We start from the raw sequence: 12,205 nt of genomic DNA, 5'->3' as shown, positions 1-12,205 counted from the left end.
TGTATTGACTCAGCGGTGTGAAAACATATGTAAATGTAAGTTAGCTAGGTCATGAAACTATGTGTACAAGCAACTTGAAAGAGACACATCCTGTTAAGAATCTTAGTGCAAAAAACACAAAATGATGTTGCTACATGTAAATTGACTTTCTTAAAATTGCCCCCGTGAGGATATATAACATTTGAAATGACCAGGAGTGCCACCCAGACCACTGACAGCCAGACTGACCTGTGCCATAAGGAATTTGCAAGTGTGGTAGAAGACCTCTGCGTTGTGTGGACACTGGGACAGAGACCGTAGCCACACCCAGACACCCTGCTCACAGTCCCCCTTCCCCACGTAGAGCCCTGACAGGGCATCTAAAAGGACACAGGACTGCGGGCACAGCGCCAACAGGGACTCACACAGCTCCAGGCCTGCATCGTACCTACGGGGTGCAAGTCAGTTTTACGTTAAGACTAGCAGTAGCTAGTGAATGACACACCCACCAAACCACACACATTAAGACCTTTCTTGTCCAATCACAAAAGTAGGACGGGGCAATATGGCCAAAATGTCATAATATTTTATCATTTGTGACGGTATGGCAGTATTTGACAATATGATGTTTTTGAATAATAAAAGTTATAAATATTTATGAGTAGTTCGTGAACCTAGGGTGGCAACACATACTATATATACACAAAAGTATGTGGACACCTTCAAATTAGTCGATTCGGCTATTTCAGCCACACTCGTTGCGGACAGGTGTATAAAATCAAGCACACCGCCATGCAATCTCCATAGACAAACATTGGCAGTAGAATGGCCTTACTGAAGAGCTCAGTGACTTTCAACGTGGCACCGTCATAGGATGCCACCTTTCCATATTTCTGCCCTGCTAAAGCTGCCCCCGTCAACTCTAAGTGCTGTTATTGTGAAGTGGAAACGTTTTGGAGCAACAAAGGCTCAGCCCCAAGTGGTAGGCCACACAAGCTCACAGAACGGGACCGCCAAGCGCTAAAGCGCGTAAAAATCGTCTGTCCTCGTTGCAACTCTAACTTAAAGTTCCAAACTGCCTCTGGAAGCAACATCAGCACAATAACTGTTCGTCAGGAGCTTCATAAAAAGGGTTTCCATGGCTGAGCAGCCGCACACAAGCCTAAGATCACCATGCGCAATGCCAAGCGTCGGCATGAGTGATGTAAAGCTCGCCGCCAATAGACTCTGGAGCAGTGGAAACTCATTCTCTGGAGGGATGAATCACGCTTCACCATCTGGCAGTCCGACGGACGAATCTGGGTTTGGCGGATGCCAGGAGAACGCTACCCGCCCGAATGCATAGTGCCAACTGTAAAGTTTGGTGAAGGAGGAATAATGGTCTGGTGCTGTTTTTCATGGTTCGGGCTAGGCCTGACAATGCCCCCGTGCACAAAGCGAGGTCCATACAGAAATGGTTTGTCGAGATCAGTGTGGAAGAACTTGACAGGCCTGCACAGAGCCCTGACCTCAACCCCATCGAACACCTTTGGGATGAATTGGAACGCCGACTGCGATTAATGCCTAATTACCCAACATCAGTGCCTGACCTCACTAATACTCTTGTGGCTGAATGAAAGTAAGTCCCCGCAGCAATGTTCCAACATCTAGTGGAAACCCAGCGTCGTCCAGGGTAGGGGAGGGAATGGCCAGCAGGGATGTAGCTCAGTTGGTAGAGCATGGCGTTTGCTGTAAGTCGCTCTGGATAAGAGCGTCTGCTAAATGACTAAAATGTAAATCCTTCCCAGAAGAGTGGAGGCTGTTACAGCAGCAAAGGGGGTACCAACTACATATTAATGCCCATGATTTTGGAATGAGATGTTCGACGAGCAGGTGTCCACATACTTTTGGTCATCTAGTGTACATTATAAGGGATTTCAATGGGGCCTTCTCCATTCTGATCGTTTTATACTGTTCAATCCAACTTATACCAAGTGCTCGAGCAATTCCACTCTTCTTGACTGACAGGGGGAAGGGCTTGGTGTGACAGAGTGGCATGAAGGAGGAGAGAGATGACCCAAGTGGCAAACGCGTAAACTATACTAAACAAAAATATAAAACGCAACATGTTTCATGAGCTGAAATAAAAGATCCAAGAAATGTTCCATATGCACAAAAAGCTTATTTCGCTCAGATTTTGTGCACAAATTTGTTTACATCCCTGTTAGTGAGCATTTCTCCTTTGCCAAGATAATACACCTGAAAGGTTTGGCATAACAAGAAGCTGATTAAACAGCACGATCATTACAGGTGCACCTTGTGCTGGGGACAATAAGGCCACTCTAAAATGTGCAGTTTTGTCACAACACAATGTCACAGATGTCTGAGGGAGCGTGCAATTGGCATGCTGACGGCAGGAATGTCCACCAGAGTTGTTGCCAGAGAATTGAATGTTAATTTCTCTACCATAAGCCGCCTCCGTCATTTTAGAGAATTTGGCAGTACGTTTAACCGGCCTCACAACCGCAGACCACGTGTAACCACGCCAGCTCAGGACCTCCACATTTGGCTTCATTGTCTGAGACTAGCCACCCAGACAGCTGATGAAACGGTCTGTAATAAAGCCCTTTTGTGGGGAAAAATTCATTCTGATTGGGTTGGCCTGTGCCCTCCCAGGCCCACCCATGGCTGAACCCCTGCCCAGTCATGTGAAATCCATAGATTAGGGGCTAGTTAACTTATTTCAATTGAGTAATTTCCTTATATGAACTGTAACTCGTTGAAATTGTTTCATGTTTAATTATATTTTTGTTCGGTATATTAAAAAAAAGTCAAATAAAATGCGCCGGAGTTATGTAGCACATTTAACAAACCAAACATTGAAATACCATTATACAAGGTAAAGTAAAAACCCAAACCGGTCCGTGTATCAATACCGGTATATAGTAAAATACGGTTTACCGCCCAGTGCAACACACAAGACAGATTTTATTGGGGGCCACACACACACCCTAGCTAGCAGAATGTCAGTGTTGAGCTCACTTTCCCAGCAGGCTGTAGCAGGTGATGAGGTTTGTGTATAGAGGCAGACAGGCCAGGGTTCTCTCACTGGGAGGCAGAGTCTGGTCTGTGCACTGACGTACTGCATCTAGCATTGAAAAAACAAGTATGAAATCAATGCCCCTCTCAGCTGTAAACTACATTTACATCAATAATGTGGCAGTAATTGTAGAAACATTTAAGAAGTGACTGAGTGGAAATAGTCGAACTGGAAGCGTAACATTTTTATGCGTGCAAATAAACAACATTTACCATGAGTAAGTGTGGAAAAAGTGAACATTTATAGATTGTGGGAAAAAGCTAATTAGGAGACCTGTAAAAACCATGGACAGTTCCCATGTGAGTCGTTGAACCCTGTGGCGATGGTGAAGGCTCACCTTCGAACACAGCGATAAGTGTATCAGGCTCGGTGCGGACGTCGAGCGGCATTCTCCAGGGGAGGGCGAAGGCCTCGGTGCTTACCACCCGGGAGGGGTTGGAGTTGGCTGGGTCATACAGGCTGGCCGGCAGGCGGTCAAACTCTGTCAGGTGGATGAAGGACAGCCAGACCAGGCAGCGGTCACTCACGGTCAGGTGGTCAGCAATGCACTGCTCAGTGACTGACTTCAAGGCATTCTGGAATGAACAGGGATGCCATTGAGGTTATTGATTGTCCTCGAGCATCTTGTGTATTTTGTGTAGCAGTAGCTAATCCAAGAGCTATGAATCGGTTTGGCCTGATGGTGGAAACAAGATGCCATGACTTGGACCCCAGGAAATTGATGTGTGCAGCTATATTGGTGAAGCTCAAGGTTCTTTTTTTTTTTTACAGTTCCTTACCTGTAGGATGGCCAGGGCATTCTGTATCCGGCCTGTGAACACGCTGAGTTGGACCCTGTAGAGTAGAGTCTCCAGCAGCTGGAAGGATAGCCTCTCAGAGCGTCCACTAGTCCAAGAACAGTCTAGTAGGTACTTCAGCAGACGACCACACACGAAGTCCTTCCCCTCAAACGAGCTCTCCATGGTTAGGTACTGTGGGGAGGGGGGGTTACATTCTATTTCACATAGTTAGGGGAAAAGGGCAGTGTGTACTTCACTCTCCAACAACATTAAGTGCTGGAAGGAAATAAAAACCAGCAGGACTGCAGAACCAGAGAGCCTGAGTTGTGCACCCTGCCCTTATCTAGGGCTAAACTAGTAGTAGGTATGTAGACTGTAGAGCAGTGGTCACCAATCTTTTCTGAGTCAAGATCACGTTCGCAGTCAAAAAGCAAGCAGAGATCTACCGCTCAATTATTTTTTTTTTTACACGACTTCGAAAATGTAACATTAACCTAATAAAAACAGATCTGTAGGAATAAGGTTTGCCACTAGGCCTAATACATTATAACAGCATATTGGCTATATGCTTGGCCTACCAATATTGTTCTTCTCAGACCAGATTATATTTCAAAACTCGAGCTTTGATAACAAAATAGATCAGTTGGTGTAGCACTTGCGAGGCACAGCTGAGCATAAATGTAAATCATTTGCAAATAATTCCCTTTTTTATTTTTCTACTGATGGTACCTGCATATGATGGTCATGGTGCTTTCAAGACAACTGGGAACTCTGAAAAAACAAGGTCAAATCATGACGCCAGTAATCTTCAGGTCGGAAAGTCGGAGCTCTAGAAACATGCCCGATCAAAACGATTTTCCCGAGTCGGACCTCATTATTTTCCAAGTTCTCAGTACTGAACACGGCATTAGTCTCAGCGGAGGGGGGGAGAGAGCAGCAGAGGGTCCACCTCTTACGGTCCCTGCTCTCTCCTTCCTTTTCTCCGGTGAAACCGACCAAAGAGGGGACACCGTCTTCCACCTGATGGCGAAAGTCAAGTCGCACCGCATCTGCCTCACGCACAAATTCATGTTGTTCCTATGACCAGAGAAAGTGAAATAGGCCTACTCCTCAATATTAAAATAGACACGACGAGCTGCTAATAATAATACTAATAATAAAAATGCAGGGCTATAGACACACTTGGCTACTCATTCATTGCAGCTGCAGTGGAAGCAGATAGAAGCACGTTTTATGTTCTGTAATAGTGTTGAATAAAAAGTTGTTGACAATACTGAATAAAACTTAGACATGAACTCATAAAAACAGCAGCTCTTTGCCGTATTCTTTTACAGTCTCTGGTCATGGTTTTAAAAGTTATGAAATCTCACGTAGGCTAGTATCAAACTTTGCTGTGGCCGGGGTAGTAGAAGCTGTAGGTAGGCACAGCGATTTCAGCTATCCGATTGGCCAGCGCAGTAGGCGCACTCGATTTGGTCTGCCGGGTAGGCAGAGTTTGACTTTTCAGACAAATAAAATAGTTCAAAAGGGAACTCACGCCTACCCGGTACGCAGGGCTTCTGAGTCAAGTGCACCCACCGCCAATAACGCAACACGGAAGAACAAAAAAATTACCGCAAGCCGTTATGCTTTTATCGTTGGCTTTTCTACAGAAATGTTTGGTGATCGACTAGGAATGCCTAGAAGATTGACCGGTTGGTGACCACTGCTGTAGAGGGTAGGTTGGACATGAAAACTTACACTCCACCAGACTTGGTAGTCGGGGGCGTGTTCCACAGCCATCTCACACATCTCCTGCACCTCGTCCCTCTTCCCTCGGCGGGAGAACAGAGACAGGTAGTGGCACCAGATCTCTGGGTTGTCCCGGTTGTCTTCCAGGGCACGAGACAGCGTGTTCAACGCAGCGTCCAGGCATTCAGCCGCTGAGCTACAGGGAAGCAACACGATACAATTCTTATATCACGTTATATTACAACAAATATACAGTATAATACATATCCAATCTGATACAAATGTATCACCCCAAAAAAGTACTATTTCACAGCAGATCCAGATTTGAGTATGCCTTGAGTAGAGGGTCATATATATATATATATATGAGAGAGAGAGAGAGACTAGAGGGTTTCTTTCAGGCCGAGGTACTTACTTACGTTTCTTTCAGGCTGAGGTATTTACTTACGTTTCTTTCTGGCTGAGGTATTTGAAGGCCAGTTTGATCCAGAGCTGTGCGTCGCGGGGGCTCTCCAGGACACTGGTCTCCAGGTTAGATATGTCGTCAGTCTCACTAATGAAATAACGCTTGTCGTCTGGGGTCACACACACGTCCATGGCAGCAGACAAACTCCTCTTGGAACAACCGTCTATGACAAGGAAAGAAACCAACAAACAGCAGAGGATAAAGGTCAAATCTCCAGGAGAAAAACGAACAGTTGTGATCTGCACAATTGAAGAGAAGCAATTGTTGTGTTAGTGCAGCTTCCATCATTTGCACTGCGCTTCAGATCAGTTGTAATTCTGCTCGTCCATTGTGGTTGGGAGATGAACCTACAGACTGACTCACCGTATTTGACCGGACCAGGGTTGGCGTCTGCACTTTCGTCCCCGCTGTCGTCCCCTGCGTTTGGGCTGGCCTGGCGAGTGGGCTGAGGCCTCCACCTCCTGAGATCCTTACACGTGGTGAAGGGAGGGACTAGACAAAACACAAGAGAGACTAGAGTCAGAATGCTTCTATTGTTGAGTAGGTTCCTTAAATACTCAACATATTGTTGAGTGAATAGGAGATATAAGGAAGGACATCTCACCATGTCTTTTGCTTTCATTCACTTTGCTCAAGAGTAGGACGGCCTTCTGGTCCATTCCCATGCAATCCTTGTTTGTCCCAAAGAGCTTTTTGATATACTTTTCTGAAAATAGGACACAAGCAACATTGTCACAACTGACATTGTCAGTGAACGCTTCAAACATGTATTTAACATGGAATAAGAGGTTAAAGATAAAACATATGTGCATTAATCAGTCGCCAGTCCATAACTTCTAAGCTCAATGGCATTTCAATATTGCCAGGTGGCAGTGTGGTTCTGTTACCTGTGGCAACACTGATGTCATCAGTAGTACTGCTCTCCGAGCAGCCAATCAGGGCCAGGTTGTACGACAGGATATCATGGAAAAGCTGGTTTCCACCAAAAGTGCAGTTTCTCATATGCTGCCTAGAAACATAGACCAGGAGAAACCAACATTAGATCACCCAAAAGACAAGGAGATGGGGTGATTATAATGAAACAGAAATGAGTATAGATTCACATGCATGTTTACACAAACACACTAAGAGGACTGACTTACCACTTGCAGTCATCGTCATTGCATGTGCCTGTGAGGTCGAAGCGACAGAAACACTTTTTGGGCGCTACAACGTTGCTGTAAGACACAGAACTGAGTGATAACTTCTCCTTGGTCCGAAAGTATGGACTGAACCTGAAGAAAGGCAAATCGAGAAGAGGAAAAGGTGAGAGGTTCTTATTGATGGCAGGATGTTGTCATTCTTGGCACTAGTAATGTACAATTGGGAGATGGCCTAGCAATGAAGTAACCACCTACCTGTAAGACTTGAAGACCAGGAGAGGGCTGCGATATTGTCCGAACGGGACAGGCTTTAGCTCAGCACGGCTTGACTGGGCAGCCATTATGTCTACATCCACCTCTATCACCTGAACATGAAAACATGTCAGTCTTACCATGGAGAACGAATAGAAAACAGTTCCAAAACAGGACATGTGTGTTGTATGCTAGTCCAGAAACGGTACATAACCAACTAAGTAGCATTTAAACCACAACAAAAGGCAATTTGAATTCAGTGCGTGTAGGTTCCAGTTATATTATGCTTTACCTTCCCAGCTGGAGTTCTCTCCACAGTGCCACCTAGCACCCGTAGTTCCCCCAGCAGCAGCTCTCCCAGGTTGGCCTGCTGCTTGTCCATCCTCTGCAGGGCCTCCACCTCCAGGCCCTAGGAACAGCTCCCCAGGCCCAGCGGCCTTAACCTTGGCTGACTTGGCTGGACAACCCTTGACCAGCCCAGTCCCACCAGGATCCAGTTTAGGCTTGGTGGGGGCGCCTGTCTCTCTGAAAGAGCGTCTGCGAACACTCCGGGCCGAGGCGGAGGGCGTGGCTGCAGCGGCGGGTTCCATGTCGCTGTCCTCCGTCTCAGTGATGTCCTCATTGCTGACCAGTGTGAGTTTATCCTGGGTGAGGTCGTGCAGGGAGGGCTGGGGCAGGGGGAAGGGGCTGGTGGGGGGGGCGCTGGGCTGGCGAGCCCTGGGGAGAGGGGTGGAGGTGGCCTGGGGTGGCGGGGGTTCGGGGACGGCTCCTCGGTTGTGGAGGGCCTGGGCCTCCTTCAGTTTCTGGATCTTTAGGGCGTACTCTGACTCTAGCAGCTGCAGACGCTGCTTCTGGGCCAGGAGGTCGGCGAAGTGGCGTTCAGTGCCGCGGGGAGCGACGGAGACTTCCACACGCAGACGCTTCACAGGCTGTGGAATGGAGTCAGGGCAGAGAGACTGTTTATAGAACTCTGGCCTTTACTTATGGCTGGGTCGTGTGCAGTTGAAAGGAAATGGGAGAAGACATTGCGAAACAGAGGTGGTGTTACAAGTCCAATAACACAGACATTTTCCACTTCAAAGCAATTTACGAGGTTGTGACCTACTGGACAAGGCCTTTTTGAACACATGTACAGTGGGGGAAAAAAGTATTTAGTCAGCCTCCAACTGTGCAAGTTTTCCCACTTAAACAGATGAGAGAGGCCTGTAATTTTCATCATAGGTACACGTCAACTATGACAGACAAAATGAGAAACATTTTTCCAGAAAATCACATTGTATTATTTTTTATGAATTTATTAGCAAATTATGGTGGAAAATAAGTATTTGGTCACCTACAAACAAGCAAGATTTCTGGCTCTCACAGACCTGTAACTTCTTCTTTAAGAGGCTCCTCTGTCCTCCACTCGTTACCTGTATTAATGGCACCTGTTTGAACTTGTTATCAGTATAAAAGACACCTGTCCACAACCTCAAACAGTCACACTCCAAACTCCACTATGGCCAAGACCAAAGAGCTGTCAAAGGACAGAATTGTAGACCTGCACCAGTCTGGGAAGATTGAATCTGCAATAGGTAAGCAGCTTGGTTTGAAGAAATCAACTATGGGAGCAATTATTAGGAAATGGAAGACATACAAGACCACTGATAATCTCCCTCGATCTGGGGCTCCACGCAAGATCTCACCCCGTGGGGTCAAAATGATCACAAGAACGGTGAGCAAAAATCCCAGAACCACACGGGGGGACCTAGTGAATGAACTGCAGAGAGCTGGGACCAAAGTAACAAAGCCTACCATCAGTAACACACTACGCCACCAGGGACTCAAATCCTGCAGTGACAGACGTGTCCCCCTGCTTAAGCCAGTACATGTCCAGGCCCGTCTGAAGTTTGCTAGAGTGCATTTGGATGATCCAGAAGAGGATTGGGAGAATGTCATGTGGTAAGATGAAACCAAAATATAACTTTTTGGTAAAAACTCAACTCGTCGTGTTTGGAGGACAAAGAATGCTGAGTTGCATCCAAAGAACACCATACCTACTGTGAAGCATGGGGGTGGAAATATCATGCTTTGGGGCTGTTTTTCTGCAAAGGGACCAGGACAACTGATCTGTGTAAAGGAAAGAATGAATGGGGCCATGTATCGTGAGATTTTGAGTGAAACCCTCCTTCCATCAGCAAGGGCATTGAAGATTAAACGTGGCTGGGTCTTTCAGTATGAAAATGATCCCAAACACACCGCCTGGGCAACGAAGGAGTGGCTTCGTAAGAAGCATTTCAAGTTCCTGGAGTGGCCTAGTCAGTCTCCAGATCTCAACCCCATAGAAAATCTTTGGAGGGAGTTGAAAGTCCGTGTTGCCCAGTGACAGCCCCAAAACATCACTGCTCTAAAGGAGATCTGCATGGAGGAATGGGCCAAAATACCAGCAACAGTGTGTGAAAACCTTGAAGACTTACAGAAAACGTTTGACCTGTGTCATTGCCAACAAAGGGTATATAACAAAGTATTGAGAAACTTTTGTTATTGACCAAATACTTATTTTCCACCATAATTTGCAAATACATTCATTAAAAATCATACAATGTGATTTTCTGGATTTTCTTTTCTCATTTTGTCTGTCATAGTTGACCTGTACCTATGATGAAAATTAAAGGCCTCTCTCATCTTTTTAAGTGGGAGAACTTGCACAATTGGTGGCTGACTAAATACTTTTTTTCCCCACTGTATATGTTCTTTCAAACAACAAGTACGGGCTCCGGAATAGTATAGTGTGGGTCGGTACGTTGTGGTGCTCACCGAGGGGTGGCTGACTTCCGTGCGTTGTTTCTGACCCCCTGGCTCTCTGCCTGCGGCAGCCTGGGCTTGAACCAGCTCCTTCTGTAGCTTCAAGCTGTGGTTCTTCTTCACTGACACACGGAGCTGAACACGATGAATCTATAGGGTGGGAACATACATGGAGTACACAAAACATTAAGAACACCTGCTCTTTCCATGACAGACTGACCAGGTGAATCCAGGTGAAAGCTATCATCCCTTATTGATGTCACTTGTTAAATCCACTTCAAAATCAGTGTAGATGAAGGGGAGGAGACTGGATTTAGAAGGATTTTTAAGCCTTGAGACAATTGAGACATGGATTGTGTGTGTGTGCCATTCAGAGAGTGAATGGGCAAGACAAAATATTGACAGTGCCTTCGGAAAGTATTCAGACCCCTGGACTTTTTCCACATTGTTAGGTTACAGCCTTATTCTAAAATTGATTAAATCCCCCCAAAAAAAAAAAATATACACACACACACAATACCCCATAATGACAAAGCAAAAACAGTTTTTTAGAAATGTTTGCTAATTTATAAAAATATAGAATTATCATATTTACATAAGTATTCAGACCCTTTAATCAGTACTTTGTTGAAGCACCTTTGGCAGCGATTACAGCCTCGATTCTTCTTGGGTATGAAGCTACAAGCTTGTCACACCTGTATTTGGGGAGTTTCTCCCTTTCCTCTCTGCAGATCCTCTCAAGCTCTGTCAGGTTGGTTGGGGAGCGTCTCTGCACAGCTATTTTCAGGTCTCTCCAGAGCTGTTCGATCGGGTTCAAGTCCAGGCTCTGGCTGGGCCACTCAAGGACATTCAGAGACCTGTCCCGAAGCCACTTCTGCGTTGTCTTAGCTGTGTGCTTAGGGTCGTTGTCCTGTTGGAAGGTGAACCACCGATCTGGAGCAGGTTTTCATCAAGGATCTCTGTACTTTGCTCTGTTCATCTTTGCCTCGATCCTGACTATTCTCCCAGTCCCTACCACTGAAAAACATCCCCACAGCATGATGCTGCCACCACTATGCTTCACCGTAGGAATGGTGCCAGGTTTGCTCCAAACGTAACGAGTTCAATCTTGGTTTCATCAGACCGTAGAATCTTGTTTCTCATGGTCTGAGAGTCTTTAGGTGCCTTTTGGCCAACTCCAAGCGGGCTGTCATGTGCCTTTTACAGAGGGGTGGCTTCCGTCTGGCCACTACCATAAAGGCCTGATTGGTGGAGTGCTGCAGAGATGGTTGTCCTTCTGGAAGAGCTCTGTCAGAGTGACCATTGGGTTCTTGGTCACCTCCCGACCAAGGCCCTTCTCCCCCGATTGCTCGGTTTGGACGGGCAGCCAGCTCTAGGAAGAGTCTTGGTGGTTCCAAACTTCTTCCATTTAAGAATGATGTAGGCCACTGCGTTCTTGGGGACCTTCAATGCTGCAGACATTTTTTGGTACCCTTCCCCAGATCTGTGCCTCGACATAATCCTGCCTCGGAGCTCTACGGACAATTCCTTCGACCTCATGGCTTGGTTTTTGCTCTGACATGCACTGTCAACTGTGGGACCTTATATAGAGAGGTGTGTCCCTTTCCAAATAATGTCCAAGCAATTGAATGTACAGATGGACTCAACCTGTTCTCATTTTGTCATTATGGGGTAGTGTGTGTAGATTGCAGAGGATTTTTATTTATTTAATCCATTTTAGAATAAGGCTGTAACGTAACAAAATGTGGAAAAAGTCAAGGGGTCTGAATACTTTCCGAAGGCACTGTAAGTGCCTTTGAACATGGTACGGTAGTAGGTGACGCACTGGTTCTTGACACGCACCGGTTTGAGTGTGTCAAAAACTGCAACACTGCTGGGTTTTTCACACTCAACAGTTTCCTGTGTGTATCAAGAATGGTCCACCACCCAAAGGACATCCAGCCAACTTGACAACTGTGGGAAGCATTGGAGTCAACATGGGCCAGCATCCCTG

At 46.2% G+C, this 12,205-nt stretch overlaps 1 protein-coding gene across 1 annotated transcript in view; it reads right to left on the bottom strand.

Annotated features, from left to right (window-relative positions):
• The window catches only part of LOC121576877 (zinc finger C3H1 domain-containing protein-like), a 33,995-nt gene that overhangs the window by 5,740 nt on the left and 16,050 nt on the right, over positions 1–12,205 (bottom strand). The window contains 14 exon segments of the mRNA XM_041890427.2: positions 229–427; positions 3,001–3,106; positions 3,396–3,633; positions 3,838–4,029; positions 5,578–5,764; positions 6,017–6,197; positions 6,398–6,526; positions 6,639–6,740; positions 6,922–7,043; positions 7,177–7,308; positions 7,432–7,541; positions 7,721–7,807; positions 7,809–8,357; positions 10,225–10,362. Of these exon segments, the coding sequence (XP_041746361.2) occupies positions 229–427; positions 3,001–3,106; positions 3,396–3,633; positions 3,838–4,029; positions 5,578–5,764; positions 6,017–6,197; positions 6,398–6,526; positions 6,639–6,740; positions 6,922–7,043; positions 7,177–7,308; positions 7,432–7,541; positions 7,721–7,807; positions 7,809–8,357; positions 10,225–10,362 (2,472 nt within the window).

The sequence above is a fragment of the Coregonus clupeaformis genome, unplaced genomic scaffold (genome assembly GCF_020615455.1).
Source record: "Coregonus clupeaformis isolate EN_2021a unplaced genomic scaffold, ASM2061545v1 scaf0038, whole genome shotgun sequence".
Classification (NCBI taxonomy): Eukaryota; Metazoa; Chordata; class Actinopteri; order Salmoniformes; family Salmonidae; genus Coregonus; species Coregonus clupeaformis.
The sequence above is the reverse complement of the archived record's forward strand: the minus strand, read 5'-3'. Positions and strand labels throughout refer to the sequence as shown.